The sequence below is a fragment of the Leptosomus discolor genome, chromosome 4, assembly GCF_034619465.1.
Source record: "Leptosomus discolor isolate bLepDis1 chromosome 4, bLepDis1.hap2, whole genome shotgun sequence".
Taxonomy (NCBI): Eukaryota; Metazoa; Chordata; class Aves; order Leptosomiformes; family Leptosomidae; genus Leptosomus; species Leptosomus discolor.
The window spans coordinates 26,185,532-26,208,196 of NC_141394.1; the positions used below are offsets into that span (position 1 = coordinate 26,185,532).

The following is a 22,665-nucleotide window of genomic DNA, read 5'->3' on the forward strand; positions in this document are numbered from 1 at the left end:
TGCACTGTATTGGGACTTAACTATTTGGATAAAAACCATAAATGACTACACAAAGGGGAGACAATACTTTAACTTCATTTATCAGAGTCCCTGATCTTGATAGTGGGTTAGTGAGGCCACATAATCATCAGCCTTCCGTTCTGACCCATATCCCGCTCCACACAGCGAGCCCAGGTTTTCATCAGAACTGGAAGCACTGGCAAGAAACAACTTTTTCCAGGATGCCAGATGTCTGATAAAGGAGGAAGGAAAAACAAACAAACAAACAAACCAACCTCCATAAATAAACCCCAAATACTTTCTTTGGGGCACAGAGGCTGTTGTCAACTAAGGAATCGAATGGATGGAATTGTACCCAGCTCTTTCTGGCTGGGAAGACAATCACATAGAAAAGGAAACAAGCAAAGCCTAGATGGGAAGGGAGGCAGGTAGAGGGAGGAGGTCTCCTCATCAAGACTTTGAGGACCTGAAGGAGCAGTGTATTCATTGAATTTGCAGTAGCAAACTGCAAACCCCAAGGGAAAAAAAAAAAAAAAACCCACACGTGAACCAACAACATAACTGACTTGTGAAATTTTATTTTTCTTCCTGTTTGTTTCTTGGTGTCTTACTAATATCCTTAACATTCCCAGCCTTTAAATTTTGGTGAGTTAATCAGGTAAGGCGCATGACATTAGAAGGAACTGGATTCACATTTTCTGTGTGCCACGTGGACTGCTAGACCTGGGGCCATTTTATCTGAAGATACTCTGCAGAAGGCTTGCACTGTGGGCAAATGAAGTCTGCCAAGCAGTGATGGAACAACCATGGAGGAACCCAGGGAAAAATCCTATCAACCTGCAATTTCTCAGCCCTCTGCAGTATCTGAAGCTCAAGCATGACTTCCATTGCTCCTATTTATGTCAGCGCTCACTAGAACTAGACTTCAGGTCTACGGTGTTTGCAGAGACCTTTATTTTTCTTGTCTATACCTACAAAACTTCAATTTCAGGTGAGCAAGCAGTGATGGAGCTCTGTACTTTGCATCAACAACAGGCAGATTTCCAGTCACTGAACAAGGTAATCTCTATCACACTTCAAGCCCTGAAAGATCCTAGGCACGTTCCACAGCTTTCAGAGGTAACACATTCCTGAACGCACACATTACAGATGCTACAACACGCACAGCATTGAAGAAAGGAAGCATTCCAATTTCTTAAATCCCTTCCACTGTGCAAGGCAGCTGAGGATTTTTACCCCTTCTGTCCCCTCAAGCAGAAAGGACATCGATTTAAAAAGCTCCAACTTCACAGTATTTTGTGACAGTTGATATGGGAAAGTTACAAGCATTGGGATTAATTACCAAGTCTGGAGCTCACAGCCCCAAACCGCACACCAGCTTTGTAACCATATACTTTGCACCCTTTTCTTACACACACTATTCAGAATTTTAATAAACCATCTACAACAATTCCACTTTTCTAAACAATTGCATTGCCAAAGCAAGCCACACTGGCTTGCAAGTCAACTTTTCAAGTCAACCAGATCAGCATGTCAACGGTGCTGGTTTGTAATTTTAAGTTGCCTATTATTTGTAGAGGATGAAGGAAAAGAATATGTTGTGGATCTTGGTGATTCAGCGGGAGAATAGAGAAAAAAAAAAAAAAAGTGTCTGGCTGGTGTTCTCACTGTGCTGATAGTTCTGCTCAATCTCCTTTTAAACACAAGGTGGGTCCTTGACCTGCCTTTCTGCCAGCAGTATTTGCCTGGAACCCATAATGCGCTGTAAGAAGCAGAGTGGGAACCTGAGGACCTGGTTCCACAATTGTACAGACACTGTCTGAAAGCTGGTGCAATTGCAGCATTGGTCTGCAGCTATACCCCACCTCCTTTCCCCTTAGCAATGCCAATGTAGTAGCATATAACCTACACAGCCAGCGATACTGCAAAGAGAAATGTGATCTTGTAGACTGCTGGTAAGTTCAAAAATACTAAGGATATGAAGGACTGGATTAAGCAAAGGAATAAACTAATAATCTGCTTTAAGGAAACATTAGTGTATTTTATGTGTGTGTGTTCCTTTATTATCAGCACAGAAGTTTTTGTTGTGAATGCACTCCAGAAGGAGTACAGCATCACTAGATCTGTCCTATCACTCTGTCAGCAGTGACGTGCCTGGTGTTTCTTAGAAATTACACATCTAACACAACTGAAGCCACACTGCCTACATGGACTGCATACCTTCCTGGATTTCTCACGTTGTTTGGAAGGCTAAGAGCCCGCCTCCGTGTGTGGCAATCCATAAAATGGCCTCATTGGGTTTTTTCTAAGCAAGAGAAATTCATCAAAGCACATCTTAAATTACTTATTATGGCATCATCTTGGGCTAAAATAAGAGCCCACATCAGGAAAGAAGCTGTAAGGGATGGGAAGGCGTGGGAACTGAAAGACAACACATGGGAAAAGATGCCATGTGCCTACAGAGAAACCATGGTATTTCAGTTTACAAGATCTAGCCTGCTTGGTATACCCTAACAAGCATCATAGACAGCTAGCTTGTTTAGAGTGTGTGCAAACCAACCGGGTGCGGACAGGGACTACAGAACAGCAGCTGACACAGTAGCGTGACTGAGATGTACTGCAAGTCTAGTTAACTCTGTAAATATATACAAATCCAACAGTTACTTGCAAATTATTTTAGTCTTGGTTTTTCAAAGACAACTAAAGAAGGTGGATACCCTTGCCGCTTATTTTCAATTAGATTAGGGGCCTTACTTCCTTAGATTCTTGACAATTCCTTACTATGCTTGCTTGGAATTTCTATGGGAGCAGTACAAGGCTTCCTTTATCGGTCACAGCAAGCCTTCCTGCCTGCCAATCTGCAATAGGCTCACTTTTCCTCTTTGCCATTTCAAAAATAAAGTTATACAAAAGCAAAGAGCAAAAGTTTGCTTACCCACTGGCAGTGACTAGTGCTAAAAAGTATCCAAGGCAATTTTGTTGTGTTCTATACTTGTTCTTCGCAAATTCATATTCTGACAGTAGATTTTAAGATCTCATATCCAAAGCCCTATAATAAGTGTCATCAACTCAACTAAAAAGCTAGTGAAAGCAAAGGTCTTGATTAGAAAAAGAATCATGTAAGGGATAGTAAATAACAATTCCAGTTTCTTGACTGTTACCTTTCCGTTACTGCTATTCAAAATGTTTTTCTGTGACAGCGGAGATACAAATGGTTTTTTACATTTATTTCAGGAGACGCTTGAAGAGGCCTGTAATTATTCTATATTTTCTAATGCTTTAGCTTATTTCTGACCTGATATGTTATTTCAGCATAGGACTCCAGAGCAAGGGGACCCCAGCTGAGTTTTACAGTACCTGTGGAGCAGGCTGATACTGCCACCTTGGGGAGGACTCTTTCCACATACTTTGAGGAGCCTATGCAAGTGTCATATAAATGAGTTTGATTTTTTCCTTGTCATATCCTCCCAGGAAGACAACTTCTTAAAATCCACTGCCCGTGCTGTTGTAAGACCTTCCAGATGTGCCCCAACTCAGACTGTATTGCATTAATAATAATACTGGAAAGAAATGTCTTTTCTTGTGGGGAAGTTTGCTTAGCTAAGTTTTGGATATTATTTAAGCAGTACTCTTAATTTTACAGCCATCTTGCCAGCATAAAAGCCCTGTTCTGTATCCAGCTGGACAAGCTATATTTTTGCATACAACACTCCTCTGCTTCTGGGATTCTAGCCTTCTTGGTAGCCTAAATCCTTGTCCATGCACAGCTTAAATCAGCTCCTTGGCAGGCTACTGGCTTAGCTAGACGTGACTGCCAGGACATATACTGCCACAGATGTCATGAGAGGCATTACTGTGCATGACACAGTCTAATGAAAAGTACAGAGCTAGACTGTGAGAATTTAACCAAAGTCAAGACTTCTAGGCAAATTAAAGCAAGCACCTGGATTCTATTTTCACAAAACAGATAGTTCTATGAGACTGACCTACCCTTTTGCTTTGCAAGTGAGTCACCCCCCACCCAGTCGTCTTTCAGTTTGTATCCACTAGCAAACGAAGGAACCTTGCTATACACTTTATATATAAATATACCTTGAAACACAAAGGCATAGCATCGAGCCGCAAGGCTTTTCACAGTGGAAGCTACTAGTAGTTGCCTCTGCTACACGTACAATCCAGGAAAAGATTTAATGCCTCATCTTTCACCAGAATAGGCAGGCTTGAGAGCAGGAAGGTGACTGAAAGTAACAAACTTGTCTATGTGCTCTTAAAACCATCAGCAACAAAATTATTACACAGCCACCTACAGCCAAGTAACACAAACAATGAACTCATTCATGATGAATGATGTGAATTTACACAAGCAGGCTCTGAAGGCACCATTAGCTCCCTCCTTCTGCCAAAGCACCGGCTGTGCTTGTGGCAGCATAGCGGGACACTGCAGGCTCCTAGACGAACTGGTCTCACTCTACTGCTGCAGCAGGCAGGAACAGCCCTGGTACCGTGGCAAACCGACACTTAAAACTACATTTTGGATGACAATGTCCTCAGCAGGACTCAGGTCTGGAAAGCACATTCCTCTTTTCCTCCCACCACAGGCAGCCTACATACCAGATTCTTGTCCTCACTATAACAACACATATCTTAATACCCTTGGAGTAAACACATGTCTCCACCCACCTGGGATTTACAGTCAGACAGGCAGTTTATCTAAACCTTTCCTTGTCAACAGGCAAGAAGGGCTCACTCCACTCTTTCGTTCTACTACTAGAACCTGGTCATTAAAGTGCAAATTTGTATTTGTTTTCCACTAAAGCACTGGAGTTCAAAACAGTTACTTTCCCACTCGCAGGAAATTGCCTAAAAAGCCAGCGATACGTCCTCTCTGGACAATCTTTTATCCCTGGTTTTAATGCTCCGATAGCATGGCAAAGAACAATGCTTGCAAAAGGAATGCATGAAGCTATCGAGCCAACAGCTAATGCACATGACTGGCAGTGGTTAAGCCTTCAGTTTTCTGATTCACAAACCACTTCTGTATTTTAATCTGTTTTTTGATTATTTTAATCCATCTTTGTTAGGCAAACAGCTTTACATCTGCATATGGTTTACAGTGCACTTTGAAAATATTGCAATTATTAATTCATTGCGATACTAAGAGAAAGTATGTATGCTCTTCACATGCATATATGAACGCACATCCAAGAACACGCAACACAAAGTAATCCCAGTACCTCCATTATTATCAAGCTCACATTTAGCTGCTAGTAGAACTCAAGTAACTTTGAAAAATATCAACTTCATACAATCACTAAGGTGATTGCAAGAACTGTATCTGCAGCTAAGTCACAAAAATTCAACAGTGCCAATTACTGGCCAAACATACTGTGTTGAATGAGGATCTATCAGTAATAGATTAACCAGATTAATGTGTACGTAACAGTCTCAGCATGGTACATTGTTGCTGTCAGTTTCAAAGTTCACATATGAACTTCTTTTTACACTGCACATGTGGTTTATGAACGAAGTCTGAATGAAAGAGGAATTTAAGGGAAAATAAGGTAAGTGACATAATACGAAATTAATAGTATTTAAGCATAGACTGCTTACAGGGGAAAAAAAAAAGAACAAATCCTCGATCATGATTTAAAAAAGGAATGCACAAATGCATGTCTACCATGTCATGTTGTGTTACAGAAAAGGAATATAACACACATCTAGACTGATGAACTGATGACAACCATTTCATAAGGTGTCTTTTTTACAAGGTATTCTTAAAAAAAGAAAAGGAAATTGATCATTGAAAAATCCACAAAAACCTCTCTATGAATTCAGTATGGAAGATCATCATGTACAGTATTCAATGTTCCCTGTAACAAAATTAGTATGTTAATAGCTCTTGCATGTTTGGCTTTATACTGAAGTTATTTCAGAAGATTCATTTGGGCATGGATTTAATGAGAGGGGCAAGGCTTGAACTGCACATGCAAGAATCTAAATAAATTAATCACTAGAATTCCCATTCTAAAATGATTTGCGACCTCTCTCTCCGAGTACCTAAACGCGCCTTAAAAAACAAATATCTTTCTGAAGTTCAGGTGTCACTGATAACTTAAAATCAACTACTTATTTGCCAATATGGTTTTCCCTCTGAAACACCTCTGAATTTACTTAATCAGCCAGTATTCCTGTTAGGCCATTAATGTGAACCAAAACTTGTTCAGATTACAGAAAAGTACAAAGAGAATGAGAAGGCTTATTTATGAATTATAGTAACTGGATATGATACTCGCCCATCTTCCCTTTCCATCCACCAGTCTATGCTTTTCTTTCCCACTAACTGTGCCATAAATTTAAAAGTTTGTACAGTACACATTTCCAAAGTCTCAGTTTCATAACGGGTTAGGACCTGCAGCGTTGGCTATTTCAACAGGGTTTGTGTTTTGTTTTGTTTTGTTTTTTTTTTTTCTCATTAGGACACATTTCATACATGTATCTGTATCAGAAAGCCCTGTTGGATTACTGTCTATTTCAACTTTAGTGGTAGCTGATGAAAGACATATTCTAAGCTGTTCTCTACCGTGAAAAAGTGCTCCTTTAGAAGCTACTTCTTCCTGACTATCCATTTTTTTTCCTAAAAACAAGTAGAGATTTACTTGCTGAAGCATGGTCACTTAGTAACTGCACTGGTATTTGCCATCATTCTCCTCCTCCTCCCCTAGTTTTCCTCCATTTCATAACCTACTCTCCCTGCACGCCAATGCTGTTTTCCACAGTTTCCCAACTCCCTTCCCTCTTTCTCAGTTGCCTTTCCTTAGCTTTATCTGCTTTACTTGTTATTAAAACTCTTCTCCCAGCTCTTCAGTTTTTGCCAGCGTAGGAGTACAACCCGTTAAGTTGTTACTGTACCTGTGACACCTTTCATGGGGTCTTGTTATTTCTAAGCAGCAGACTGGGAAGGACAGCAAAGATCTGTCCTTGGATCAGAGGTATATGTGCTGAATCTAAACTACACACTCCTTAAAACATTTTGGGCAGAGGACACGCAAAAGACATTGAATTTTGCAATTTTTGCCACCCCCACCCCCCTTTTTTTTTTAAGTTATGTGAAATGGCTCATGTTATTTGGTCTTCACTTAGTGACAGGTTTGTGGATAAAAGAATAGATAATGGCAGACAGCAATGAGATGACCATCAACCTTGTTGTCCTTGGAAGAACTCAGACTGGCAAAAGCACTACTGGGAACAGCCTGCTGGGCAGCTCAGACTTTGAGAGTCATTGCTCCCCAAGCTCTGTGACTACATGCTGCAGCCTTGGACGCAGCAGCCGTATTTCAGGGATTATACGAAGAAATGGCTGTGAGCTAGCTCTCCGTGTTCAAGTACTTGACACTCCAAGCTACCCTCACAGTGGTCTGAGCAAAGAGCAGGTGAGAGACACAGTGAGATCAGCCTTGGCTCAACACTTTGGGGAGGAAGGCCTGCACCTAGCTCTCCTGGTCCTGAGGGCTGACCTGCCTTTGTGTCCGGATGACAGCGATCATGCAATTCAGTTCCTCCAGGTAACATATAAGTAAATAGAAATCTCTGCCCTAACAGCAACTCTCTCGTCTTGAGGTGACAATAGGTATGGAACAGTTGACTGTAAAAGTGAAACAGAGACATGCAGCTGGAAACTGGAATACTTCCGAATCCAGCAGTTGAAACACACCGTTCACCACAGCTACATCTACCACACTAAACCTGAGAAGACAGAGGCAAGAACTGCTCTCTTTTGTACGTGGGCTCGGCCCAAAGGGTTGTAGGAACCAAATTCACTATCAAAGTAACCTTTTCTCTCAGAAATGCTTTACCATGAAAGATCTAGCTTGCTGAAGAGAAATGCTATTTAAAGCAAGCAAAAGTCAGGTTACCTCATTCTCCTGCATTCTGCATATGACCAAAGCAGAGCACAACAGGTCTAAAAATCATGCAGAAAATCTGTCTGACCTGGGACAAGGATGCTCAGCTCTGTCCAACAATGTGACTACTGCTGTATTTGTTCAAGAGAAAATAACTAGAAAGTTACCACAAATTTACTCTGGCTAATGAAAATTTCTAGCATAACTGACTTGAAGCAAGTATTCTGAAGCTCCTGGGGAAAACTTTTTTTTTTTTTTGCAAGTAAGATACATGTGGAGACACACTGAAAAGGAATGGCTTTCTTTTCAGTTGGAGATTTCTCATTATCATGCACACATATCTTTGAAGAAGGGGAAAAAACCAAACAAACAAAAAAAAGAGGCCAGCAAAAAGATACTGCTCCATTTATCTATCTGATCAGATGAACCAGGTTTGTATGACTTACAAAGAAACAAAGGCTTTCAGTTATTGCCAAAGTCTGCACATTGCACTTTCCATCTGTCTTGCACTAATGAACTTTCTACAGACCTTTAGGACTGGAAGGGACTTCCTGGTCCATCAAGTCTTACCACCTGCTGATATTATCTAAATATAGAACACATATGTAGATAAAAATATACCAATATATAGATATAAAAAGAGCTTTCAAAGTGTGTTTCATTCGCTTTCCTCCTCTTTCTGATTACTCTGTATTGGTAAGCTACTTCTTCATTCTCTGGCAGATTTAAGAGTTGGTTCTAAATTCAACACACTCCTACTCATTGTCAGTTTACATGTATTTGTTTTCAGTGTTATCCATTTTCCTTACACAGTTCTCCATCTCTCCGTACTTTCTGGTATTTAGGAGAAAGCAGCAACTACTCAAAATGTTTTTACTCTACACCAATGGAAAACCATCAAGCTTCTAGTCTGAAACTGTTTTGGATCAAGCCCATACGGGCATTAAAAGCATCAGAGATACCACTAGGCCTTTCTCTTTATCGGACCTTTAAAACCCCTACTAAAAAAGAAATAATGTATGTTTAATGAGAAAGCAACACTTAGTTCTGTTTCATGACTACAACTGTGTCTCAGCTTATATAATGGTAGGCTTTTTAGTTATTTTCCCCTTAAAAGACCAGATGCTGTGATTTCATCAGCCACAAACAAACAGGGCAGGACAGCTGCCTGGGTGCTGGGAATATGAACTGTAATGGTTGTATCTCAGTATGTCATTCCAAGAAGACATTAGCGTGAAGATTACCTCCACCAGTCAGGAGTTTTCACAATGATCTTCTGCATATTAGGGATGATTTATCAATGATGATGGCATATCAATAGAAGACTACTGGCATTTAAACCTCTTTGGATTTGTTTATTTCAATAGCATAGCCTAATGAATTGAAAAAGTGGCAGACAAAAAACCACTAGCATTGACTTTGAGTCCTCATCAAACCAAGGCGCCATCCTCTCTCTCCAAAATCGATAACCCAACACTTCCTGAGACAGCTTATGTCAAAATTTTGTAAGGGTTTAATTTTATTTTTCCACGCCTAGTATCTAAAACAGATTAATCGCTACCAATACACCTTTTTTTCTAACTCCCTGCTTATCTCAGAAGCAGAAAGATATCCTTTGAAGCAGTTTTTTACACCTTAGTACTTAGGTTACAGAGTTAAGATCATGGCAAAGTGGACTTTATTACCAAAGTAGACTTCTTGTCACACACAGGAGTTAGCACACTTGCACTAAAGTTGTAATTTAATTCATGTGTGTGAATGAAAGCCTGATCTCTTATTCATAGTAAAATGTTCTGTACTCATTGACAAAAAAGCAGCTTGTTTTCTCCATTCCCCTCCATCAGATGAACCACAGCAGTAAAAGACAAAGTCCCTGGCCCATCACTTAGGTTGATGCATTTGATTTGTGTTTTTCCTGAATTGCTGAGAATAGTTCAGTTTTATGGGATACAGCTGGAATTGCAGTTGGTGTTACACAGAAATTCACCATTTATTTTTTCAACACAAAGTGATTCCGTGTTTTTTTTAAAAAATTTTCAAAGAGCTGTAAAAAGTGTGGAAATATGGATATGTGGAAACTACTGATGTAAACTGATGTATGACATAGCTAAACAACCATTTTTCCTTATTTACATAGACATTTTTTAACTCGATAAATTCTATTAACATCTGTAGTAACAGAGCAGAGAACTGCTAGTACTACATGACCACATATTTCCACTGAAAGTGGATGTCAATATCTTGGAAAGGTGAAAAACCCCAGAAATTTCAGCAACTCAGATAGCATGAACTGGATCACTGCCAGGAAAGGAACATATAACTGGTCTGTTAATGCATAAGTATGTGAGGTGGGAGTGGGGAAGAGGAACAAGAAAAGATAACTGTTTAAGATTTGTTTTCATTACAGGAACTTCTGGGTCCCACATGGAAGGATTTCACTGCAGTTCTACTTACTCATGCAGACAAGGCAGAAGAGGCTGGATTCAGGGAGGAAGCATACTTGCATAGTGCCTCAAGTACCCTATCGTCACTTTTGAGCTCAGTACAGCATAAATACATCTTCCTAGACAACCAGAAGACCATAATTAAAGAGGAAAGAGCTATTGTCTTAAGAAAGCTCTTGAATTTTATAAGACTAAATAATTATCAAGTGCTTCTACTCAAACACAGCAAGGAATAAAATTAGCTTTCAGGTGCTCATTTGTCTATTTTCTATGGTAGGTAATATTTAATAGAAATAAAAGAATAGAAGCCATCAACTGGAAAATTCCACATCCATACCAAATACCTTCAAACACACAGTTGAAAATAACTTTAGGTTACCAAGCTACTTGCCTCTCACAGAGTACCTCACACTACTGCATCCACAATCCTGCAAAAAATGCATGAGTTCAGACTGTAAGGGAGCCTCTTCGCTCAATTCTTCAAGCTTTCAGAATTTCCTCCGATTTCCAAAGAGCTTTCCAGTATTAAAAGCCAAGATTTATCTACTGTAAAAGTATTTCCTTACTTTGATTCAGAATTAGTTAGAAATGAGATTTGAACTTCAAAAATTTTGTTTAATAAGACATTATTGGATATGTAGTTTACACGGCAGATAAAATTGCTACCATGTGCTTAATGTTATTCGGCACATTTAAAAGAACTAATTACTATTGCTTATTCCCAGATGCGTGAAAAATTAACACAATTTATAGGCACATACAAAACTCATTCGAAAAAGAAATCTGTTCATCTCTTGTTTTGCATCTGTTCCTTTTAATTTTGTTGTCATTTTGGTTTCTCTCCGTTTACTGGATAAAGTTCAAAGCCTGCAAAATTCGGAGTGGCTAAGTCTTTTTATTTCAGTGGTTAAAAAAGTGCTTACTGTTTCAGCGGTTAGACAGCAACCAGTTAATTAAATATTATATGCCAAAATATCTGAAGTATCTCAAAATAGATACTTAAAAGGTTTATTGTAAATTGATCTAAAATAGCTATTTTCAGATTATTAAAAGGCAGGAATTAAAAGCAGTAATCTGAGGCTATTACCACAGCAACCATGACTACTTGTACTACATTATGATGAATAATTCTAACTGTAAAAAATGAATAAAGGATTTCTGTTAAAATTAAAGCATCTTCTGTATAAAATAATCATTGCCCAAAAATACACTAAAACAAAATAAATCGATTCATTTTCTATCTGTTTGGGCACTGGAAATGGATTTTTTTTTTTTTTTGCTAGTATTCGACTAGATCTCACAATCTATTTGCTATTCATTCTTTCTTAGCAGTATCTATCATTACCACTATCATAATATCTAGGTGGACTAGATAAAGAACTATTTTAGCAAAGTGACAGCTTTGATCTTACTGACATTGCAACAGCTTAACTGTGAGGCATTAAAGTATGTCCATTTTTATATCTTAGGGCATAAAAGGCCATAGTTTAATCTGCCCATTACAAATGTCTGCAGACCACCAAGACAGCACAGTCAAGAACAAAGTTGCAGGGCTTACAACAGAGCCGAAAACTGCTTGGTTTTAAAAGGTGACTAGAAGAATGAAGATGATTGTGGTGTTCTTCACTGATCAACTGCTGGTCCTGCACTTTGAAAAAATGGCAGAAATTTTTCCTTATTGGGATGCTCTTGCTCCATAGATCCTCTAAATCTTTTAGCAGTCTAGAAAATATGCTTGCCTGCCTGTAGTTTTACCATGAACAAGCCTTGACAATTAAGTCTTGAGCACTGAGTCATTAATGACTGTTGACAACACAGCCTCAAGGACAGTAAGCATAGTGAATGAGTGAATTGTGAAAATGTTGGAAGCATAACACATTCTGTACCTCTGGAAGAGTAGTCAAACAAAAAAAAAAGGTATTAGCCATGCATTTCAGATGGGTAAGATATTCATGTATTTTATTGTGCTCGCATTACTTTCCATTTCAACATCAGAAAAACCTCTAATAACCGTTTATTTAATTCCGCTGTTTGCCATGGTCTCTGCCCTGCAGACTCCTTTCCCTTTCACTTCAAATGGAACTCCTTTGTACGTAGCAACACACTGGTCATTGGTATGAAGATCAGGTTGGATTTGCTCCCAAATCTTCTTCTTGGGATTAAGTTCTTTCTCAGGGTCTCCTGTTTCAAAACAAAGAATAACCTAATAGCACACAACACACAAGGCAGAGCAAGAGCTCTATGTATGTACACATCCGTGACAGCCCACATCGCATCACTGCACATGCTTTTAAGGGAAAAAAACATTACTATATTCTCAAAATGAAAACTTTAATTGGAATTAGGGATTGTCTAGGAAATGTCTCCAGAGCCTCTCTAAAAATGCTGATCTTTCAGGGAGAAAAAACGTGGTAAGTAATAGACCACAAATACTGTCAAAAGGAAGAAATCAAACTATTGCTAGTTGTTGGTTTACAACATTTGCTAGAAACAAAAGGATTCCTAAGAATAAAGTAGATGCAGACCACAGAAATACACTACTCACCAAGACATAGGTTTGTCGGCAACTTAAGTTTAGGAATTAAGGAATTTTTATAAGTAACTAATATGAACTGAATTTGGCAGGTACCCTTACAGTTAAGAAGTACTGAACTTGGACAAGAATAGTCCAAAATTAAGATACTGACATATCATTTTAGCCCCCAGTTTCAACTCTGTTCTGATACTTTTTGTACTACTTGATGACAAGCTCCGGTGCCTAAAATAACAGCAGCATTAGATGTCAGCTTGTACTTCAGCAATTATGGCCTCAGTCTCTATAAGTCTCAGTTCCCTGTTTCTGTGTGTACAACCTGATAAGCTACCTGTGCCCTAGAGGTATCGACAGTCTAACTACATTGGCAAACTTGACTACTTAAGGATCTCTAATGACAACAGAATGCAGGTTTTTCCACCGATGTTTTGAAATACTGTTAACAAATTACATAGAATAGTGAAGTACTTCAGAGTCTACTTTTCCTATTTGTAACAGGCATGAAATGTAAAGTATAGGAACAAAATGACTAGGCTAAATAAGCTCTCCTGCTGTAAAGATACTGAATAAACTGCTGCCTGCTGACATAATCTAGATAAAGCAAGACAACCCATTTGCTGTACAGTTATTTTCTGTTCAAAGGTCAAGTAAATTTAATCTCTTAATTCTAATACAATGCAGATTCTCTTAAAAAAGACATTTCATCAAAGAGTTATTTAATCATAATGCTGTCAAGTGCTCTTGACCTCTTCTGTGTGACACAGGCAGGACAAAAAAAAAAAACAAACCCACAAGGCTTGTTTTGAATAGAGCATATTTAAATGCTGAAAGGGATCCCATGCTATTTTATTGTTGATACACTATATTTTTTATTACTATTATTTTTTACTTGCTTGGAGTGCTATATTGGCACCATTCTGACTAAACTACTAAAATCTTAAATTCTAGAACAAGCAAGAATCAAAAAACAAATCCTAGTAAACATATCCTCCCTGAGATACTCTCAGAGGAGCCAGGAGTTCCTAGAGGAAAAATGAGTAATTCTCCAAGTGAGCAGAATGTCTCATCTTCCACTACTCAGTGTCCCTAAAGGTTCAGTAAGAAAAACTAAAAGGCTACTTGTAGTTTTTAACTATAGTAAAACCCACAGATTTCAACGTATGTGTTTCTAGTAGCTGGTTGAAATTCACTACTGCTTGGCTTATTCCTGCCTAGCTGACCAAAAGGCAATTAAACGAACTACTCTTATTCCTGCCTGTCTTACTGTTTTTCTCCTTTAAATGTTTTCAGTGATTCAATCTACTCACATTCTTAGTGCTTGCAAAAGTAAGTTGCTTCTGCCTGTAGACAGGACTAACTTTTGTAGCTTCTACATCCGTAACTGTGTAAGAGAAGCAGAGCAGGCAACATTTCCCTGTAATGTAGGCTAGTCTTGCCAGAGCAAGATTCAATAATGCAGTCGAGTTATTTCACAACCACAGCACACTTAATATTCAAAAGAAAAATCAGTAAAACCATTAATAAAGACTTAAAGCTAATTGCACATTTTCACAAAAATAAAAATCCTTCTCAATGCTCAAGGTCATGAACAAAGACAGACTTGGATTTAGACCAAAGTGAGTACGTATGAACTAATAAAATCATTAAACAGAATGTTAAATGATCCATTGTGCATTTCATTCCCCCCGCTCAAATATAAAAAGCAAGTGAATTTTTTCAGTAAGAAAAAACCCTGACTTTTATTATAAAAAACATGCTTTGGATGTTAATATGTTTCCTTGGAATCCTGCATCAAGCTCCCTTGGGATCTGTGGTGAGCTCATATTAGATTAGCATAGGCACCGATTTTAAATACTACCAGAGCTTTAGGCTGTGCATTTTCCTATGACTTCTCCTCATTGCATTCCTTCTTCCCAGAAAATATTCTTTAGAAGCATTTCTATAAATAAAATAAATTTAAACTTGTAATGGTTTAATGAGCTTCCCACTCTCTTTACATAAAAAGAACCAAATAAGAGGTCCCAAATTTTGTTAAACATGTCATTCACTCTAGCAGTTGAAATATTACAAAAGGAATTCTCATAAGAAGCAAGAGATCTCTCCACTTTGTAACAGCTCAGTAACTATTGAAACAATATATCTCAGCTCAAGAAGGGGCAAAAAGACGTGGGGATGTGTGGACCTTACGAAAAAACCACTTGGGCCACTGTGGATTGTAACTACACAACTAAAGGAAAGCATCCATACACCAAAACTTTGATATAAGAAACCTGTTAAATACAGATTAACCATTGCACTCCAGTTTTAGCACTTTTTTTTTTTTTCAAGAGATAGATATTAAATAAATTGCCAGGGATTCTCAAACCAGAATGATTAAATTATATAACTTAAATAACAGATTTGTGGTTCCTGTGGCATTTTTGCATTGAGGAGTTTTGTCAAAACGTCAGTTATACTGCTATTAAATAGAATACTTCACAGCTGGCTGTGAAAACTCCAAGAATTACTGCTGTCTTACAGCAGTTACTGTGTAGGAAGGTATAGTATTTACAGACATGCGATGGAGCAATTTTTCTATGGCTTATAAATCGGACCTTTTCCACTGAAGGTGGATAGAAATTTGATAATGCTCTTAAAACAAAAAAGGCCCAACAGATCTTGAAGATTCATGTATTGGAGCGTTGCTCTGAGGCCAATAACATCAAATAAACAAACAAAAAAAGAACACTCCTGCAGACAACATCACTCCTTATCAAATCACTCCTCTACGACATTCAAGACAATTCTAAGAAAACTCTCAAGTTTCTGCAGAAAAAAAGCTCAATTGGTTTGAAGCAAGATACCACTTATTTACTTTGACTAAAATAACCAAGGAAAATATTTCTGATTAATATTTTATATGGTGGAGAGAGAAGGCTTAACAATAACTTGATTCCGGGCTGTCTGATAGACAGCTGTGTGCATTTTAGAGTTGCTTTATTGTTGCTGCTGTTGATTCATAGGCTTTCGTACTTCAGACTAAAATAAGACCCAGCTGTCCTTTCTATATTAATTTCAAGAACTCAAGCTGAATCTTTATGCTTTAAAATTACTCTTTTGAAAAAAATTTGATCAGAATATAACTGGTTACAATTAAGCACCGAAATCTGACACAGCAAGAATTCTACTCTCCTGATAACAGCATCAGTGAAGTGCCAGATTGCCTTTGAGGAGACAGCAGCTAAGAAGCACGTGAGATTTTAACACAAAAAAGGTGAGCAGAAGATATAGGCGCCCATTAAAAATTGAGAAACAGTTTTCCAGTCTCCCAGCGAGTTTCACCAGCTCAGGAATTAAAACAAAACAAAACAAAACAAAACAAAACAAACACCATCAAACAACAAACAAAAACACCCCCACAAAACCCACCAAACCAAAAAACAAACAGCTGTTTAAAAAGGACAAAAAGCAAAACAACCCCCAAACCAACCACAAAAAGTAATTGGGCAAGTGGGGAGGACACAAAATCAAACCCACCAAAAGTTATTAATCACTTCGACAAGAAGTTAAGTGGCAACAATCCTAGTTTCTATAAAAGAAATCTAAAAAAAAAACCCCAAAACCATAAAGCGAACCAAAACCTACCAATGAACAGTATTCATATCTTAGCTTACAACGGCAATATACAAAAGACAAGTACACAACAAATTACATTACAGAAGCAGATTTCAGAATGCTTTTGTAAGTCTCCATCCATCAATGTTCTTTTTTTCCTTGGTTTTTCCTACACCAAGATAATAAAATCAAGTCTTGAAATTCTTTAAAATAAGTTTTATGTAACTAGGAGATACATCACTCTACTTTGAAGTCAATGATTAATCTCATACCTACCGATTTTTCTGAGCAGCTATTTATGACTACAATCTATAGCCCTGCATATATACCCTTTTCAAAGCGGTTGCAAAAGCCTTCATTTGGCACTTATCAGAGCTCCATGTCTTTGGCTCCCTATCAGAAAATTGATACAAAGCCTATAAAACCTTGTATCACAGGCTGCAGGTCACAACTTTAGAACTACTACAACTTTTATGCCACCTTTAGCTTATTCTGTGTCTTTTAAGAATCAAAATGTCCACAGAATAACTATACCTTAACAGCCGGGAATAATTTTAAAACAAGTGTTTCTATAACTGATTTGCTCTAGGAAAAGCTTTTTGCAACTGTGAAAAAAACCAAAAAAACACCAGAGTCAAATAGTTTAATTATTTTCATAAAACTTACCTCACTATTCATATGCAAGAATAGACATGCTGGCTAACAGAGAACAGCACTACTACCAGCTCTCACATTATTTTCAAACGCCAGGAAGTTATGTGAGATAGAAGTTTGGAGTAAGGTTATGTCTCAGACAAAAACAAACAAAAAAGACCCTCCACCCCTCAAAAAAGTCACATGCTCAGGCGGACTTGTACATCATTTTGCAGGGCTAACGCACTAGAAGGGTTACTCTACAGCTCATTGATATCTGTTGCACATCCATTTCCACAGCAACAGAAAGCATTATGAGTATCCTTGCATGTAACAGAGGTCACATGTCCAACATCCACATTTACTCACAGATATGTAGCAACTACTAGAAGCTATGAGCGAGTATTCTTACAATTCAGTCAATGCAATTGCTGAAGCCTTTCAGGTTTCAGTACAGCTTACCAATTCTGCAGCTCAACTAGCAAGCTTGGTGCATTTTTAATACAGAAAGCTAAAAATGAAAAAAAAAATGCTGCAAGACTAATTTCCTTCTTATTTAAAACATGGTATTGTTTTAAAATATTTTCAATCAGAGCATTAAATCACAGCAAACTGAGCTTTCCTCTTGTTTCAAAAACACCTAGATAGACCACTGCTTCCTTTATCATACGCCAACCAAAATATCTATTTTTTTAGAGTATCAAGTTCAATAGTGAAAAGTATAAAAATATCTATATACATACATATATGTATGTATATACGAAAGGTATTCCATGCAAATATGTTTAAGCACAGAGCTTGCCAAGAGGTTCATAAATAATAACACTGCTGTACAGCTAGAAATTGGCAGAAGTGCAATAGCTTAAAAAGGTTAATATGTTCGTATGTAGAAAACAGACAGCTACACTATTTTCTCACAACTTTTGAGCAAAAAAATTCATCCTGAAGATGAGAACGTTTTTGATCAACGCACATACATAGAACTGCACCCAATATGGGAAATATTAGCAGTTAGAACACTTTATCTTAAGAAAAAGTGATGTAGTGATCCTGACCAGAAGACCACTGTTCATAAAGAACTCGGTGATCCACGTAACAGTTGACCGTAGTAGTGGGCTTGTGCTGTGAGATGCAAGATAAACCTAGGCAGCCGACTGCAACAGAGGAGCCTGGTACCAGCCACTGAGTCACCCGCGTGTCCCCACTGTATGCAACAGCGCAGCATCAAGTTCTCATGCAAACTCCCTTTCTATTTAACAGTCAAAATCAGTAAGAAAATACAACAATAGTTCAAATGACCAAAAGCGGGGCATCTCTTCTACAGACAGGAGGGCACAGCATGATGCACGTGGATCAGAAGCCTGTTGGACGCTGCATCAACTCGGGGCTCCCATCATCTGTGCGATGTAAGGTTGTTTTTACTGTTCTTTTTTTCAGTATCAGCTCTAATAAATAGCATTTTAAATGACACTTTACAGAGTCCAAGTGATTTTCTTACTGGGATCATAATGGACCAGCACCTCTGGATGAAAAACATTTAAAACCACGACAGAGGTGACAAAATAACAGTGCTAATAATGACAGCAACAGGAGAAGCTGAATCTGACCGTATCCCTTTCAGCCTATGAGAATAACTAACTGGCCTTTGGGTAGGAAAGAAGCATTCACCAACACTCTACATCTGTGATGTTTATTTGAGTTCCCAATATGCAAGGTCAGAAACTAAACATCTTTTTAGGTGAGTGGGAGGTGGAAGGAGCGGGAGAATGGATGAAAATATGAAAATCATCTTTTGAGAAAGTTTACATTGATTATTTTCTTAGTTATATTCTGAAAAAACCCACAAATTTATTGATTTTATTAAGTGGGAAGAAGCCAAATATCTGTCTTTGGAGACCCAAAAAGTCATTTCCTCTCAAACAAATAAAAAAACCCCTTGTGTTTTGAATATTATACGTTCCTCATAAATAAGAAGCGTTCAAGGCCAGGCTGGATGAGGCTTTGAGCAACCTGGTCTAGTGGAAGATGTCTGTGTCCATGGCAGGGGGGTTGGAACTAGACAATCTTTAAGGTCGCTTCCAACCCAAACCATTCTATGATTCTACAGAACAGGAGACTTTCACCCACACCAATCCTCTCCATCCCATCCTCCTCCAGAAAGAAAAAAAAAAAAAAAAAAAAAAAAAAAGAAAAAGAAAAAAAAGAAGCCTACCTCAAGTTGTGACACTTTCATTAGGAGGAGGAGCTAGAATCAGCAACTTATTACTTCATCACTTACACTGAGACACTGGGAAAGATCCTGTGTACTTGCTTAGTGTAACTTGCAAAGTGCAAATATGTTTGTCCATATATTTCAAAACCAGAAATATATATTGAGACTTAAAGAAAGTGGGTAATTTTATATTAGAAGTACCACAAAACCTTTTCAAGTTACAGTTATTTCCATGCATTCTCTTTTCCATCCATTTTTGGCAGTTGGTTAAGCATTCTCAATCCTTATTAACATACCTCGGTACGCTAATAATAAAAAAGTTTGACTATAAGTAATTTGGAAAATTTCAACAAAAAATGCAACCAACTTTAAAATCCTGTTTTATTCGCTTCAGCATTGAGGTCACCTTGACATACCTATTTCCTTCAATCCCCCAAATAAACTACTTACCAGGAAAACCTTCAAAAGTGATTCTATCCCCAGGTACTGCCCCGGGTGGGGGAGCCAGAATTTCCACTTTTTCTGGGGAGCTGGCACACATCACCATTGCTTGAGATACTACTCCTCTCATCTTTGCAGGCTTCAAGTTACAGAGTAGTATTGCCATCCGATTCTGCATCTTGGGGGAGGAAAACAGAAGGATGCGAGTACTTAATGCCACATGTTTTGAGGGACTCTAATTACTTCATTACAACAGAAGAATTACATTGAAGAGACCTTAACATGGACAAGAGAAGCATACAGCAACAGATGCACGATTTTAATGCCTGCACACCAGTAACAAATACCATTTAAACCACCTAAGAGCTGTCCAGTGAATAATGGAGTGCATGCTGAATCGTGACACACTTATCACAGAAATATAAAATGTGCAATTCAGAAATCCAAAAACCAGGCGATGCGTTTCACCCACATTCCATCTTTACTCATTCTAGATCACCACTTCAGTCCACTTTCAATATAGCACTATTAAACAAACAATTTCCATTTAATAATAATAACAAACAATAACAACACTCTACAAGTTAGGCAAGCTCAAAGATAAAATTTTCAAATTGTGTACTGGAAGCATACAGGTGTTTTACATAATTAGCTCATTGAATATTAAATTTTATCTTGTTTAACCCAAATGCTTTGAGGTTTTTTTTAACCACTGAAAACGGCTGTACATAGTGTGCACTGCAATTTGTCAGGGCAAAACTGTAAAACTAGGTTTCTTCCTTTGTTGTTTTATTTTTAATAAAAATTATAATAGTAAAACCGAGAAAACGTACTTCGTTTGGGGAAACTGTCACACTTTAGCCTAGAAAACAAACCACACTTTCAAACTGAGAAGAATTCAAACCCAGAACGTTCTCAAGAGACAGACAGAAAGTAAGGAAGCCTTAATTCCTATACTCCTAGTGCACTTATATATACATCCATATTTCTAGATTTCAGTTGTTGTGCATTACCATATAAACTTTAAAGAAAACCAGGATTAATACTTAATAAAACTCTTATGATCATGTATTCTTGATCAAAAATATAAATCTCCAAAATGAAGCAGTTATAATGAAAAGTTGATCTTGCATAAGCTTCAAGGCAGCCCATTGACTGAAAATTTAAGTTATTGCTATTGATCTAAATCTCCCAAAGCATAAGAAATGGCTGTAAGATGTCAGTGACTCTAAAATGCAAGGTGTAGACGTTATCTAGCACTGTGTAACAGCTAGCAAATGGATATACAGAATAAAAGAAACATGACTGCTGCATTTGGTACCCAATTTTAGTTTTGACTAACTGGAAAAAATTCTAGACTTCAGGGCATTGCTTTCTTATTACAGATTATACAATTGGCTTAATAGCTTGTTCCTTAATGTCTCAAGCCTTAGTGTCTCATCTCGAGCCTTAATATGTCATTCCTTAATGTCCCGAGTCCCTGTATAATTACAGATTATACAATTCACAAAGACTGCACTAATATAGAAATGGAGATCATAATCTTCATGAAACTAACAGGAAAGAAAACTAAACTAGCATCACACAATCCTTTGTCTCCAATCACAGTGGCCCAAATGTTTATATATATTGTATGAGATTTCTGTATGAGAAGTTTATTACTACTACAAAAATTTGTCAACATTTCGAACACACACATTACCTCATCACTTTTACTAGGAATTATCTTCAAATGCTTTTGAAAAACTGCTCTAATACTAAGTTATGTGCATCAATTTCACAAGTACATAGTAAAACCCACAAGGTTAAATAAACATTTTCATAAAACAAAAAGAACAACCCACCCCAAGACGGTCAGCCAAAACCAGAAGATTGCTATTTCATGGGTTTTTGGTTTCTTGGTTTTGGTATGTTGTTTTTTTCCTTTTTACTATAAATGTCTCAATTTTTAAACCATCTTCAGATAAATGACAATTCCCTAAGTATAGGGGAAAAAAAGAAATAAATGCTTCCTAACAATGCAGAAGTTTTTAGAGTTTTGTTTGTTTGGTTGTTTTGGGTTTTTTTTTAACTGTTCATGCTCATTTTTATAGAAGGGACTTACTGTAATGTTTTCAGAAAACAACTTCAATTGCAATAGTAAACCCCTCTGTATTCATGCATAATAAACTCAAAAATATTTGTTTATGAACCTTTAAAGAATCTGATGTTCAGGTAACATTCTATCTGCATTGCCCTTAGGGAGATCTTTTTACAGTAAATGATTAATAAAACCCTGAAATGTGTCAAAGAGTCAGATCCAGTAATTCTACTCACGGCCACTCTCTGTAACCCCATAAATTAAAGGAACAAAAGGAACAACCTAGTTTTTCAAAACGAACTCTAATAATGGAGGAGTATCCTGACAGGTAGATAAGACTGGGCAGAAATAAAAAAAGATACCAAAAAAAAAAAAAAAAAAAAAAAAAAAAAAAAAGGGGGGAAGAAGCCTGACTCCCTTTCCCAGTACATAAAAAGTTCTATCAGAAATACAGAGTGTTACTGAAAAGCATCCGAATGTGACAGATACTAACGGCAAGTGTATGTTTCCTTCTGCATACGTGTTATTATCCAGTAAAGCAAATTCTGGCAATCTCTACACTCAAAAGAACACAAACAGAAGCAAGCCTATGTCTACAGGAAACTGATAAAGCTTTGACATCTCAGGAGGTGCCCAATACATAAATGAGCTGAGAATAAGCAAAGAAAATTTAAATGTTATCTTCTTGAAACAGTAACAACCTCTGCTGGCCTTCCAAAGAGCCAATCCTTTTGTTTCAGAAATCCAGGAACTTCAAAACTGACAACTCAACTAATGAGAAATTGAACTAGTTTCAGCAAACATGTCAGTTATTTCAGTTCCTACTG

The 22,665-nt window shown here is 37.6% G+C and overlaps 2 protein-coding genes across 3 annotated transcripts in view; one reads left to right on the forward strand and one right to left on the reverse strand.

Annotated features, from left to right (window-relative positions):
• Positions 1 to 7,169: 7,169 nt before the first annotated feature.
• Positions 7,170 to 10,581, forward strand: GIMD1 (GIMAP family P-loop NTPase domain containing 1). Its single transcript, XM_009952218.2, has 2 exons — positions 7,170 to 7,562; positions 10,309 to 10,581. Exons 1-2 carry the CDS (start codon positions 7,170 to 7,172, stop codon positions 10,579 to 10,581), a joined length of 666 nt encoding a protein of 221 aa, XP_009950520.1.
• A 1,695-nt stretch (positions 10,582 to 12,276) lies between these two features.
• Positions 12,277 to 22,665, reverse strand: part of AIMP1 (aminoacyl tRNA synthetase complex interacting multifunctional protein 1) — a 41,553-nt gene continuing 31,164 nt past the window's right edge. For both annotated transcript variants that reach the window (XM_086464239.1, XM_086464240.1), the window contains exons 6-7: positions 19,768 to 19,936; positions 12,277 to 12,526 (exon numbers count right to left, since the gene is read on the reverse strand). In XM_086464239.1, coding sequence (XP_086320365.1) covers positions 12,360 to 12,526; positions 19,768 to 19,936 — 336 coding nt within the window. In that variant the 3' untranslated portion in view covers positions 12,277 to 12,359. The remainder of the gene's footprint in view (positions 12,527 to 19,767; positions 19,937 to 22,665) is intronic.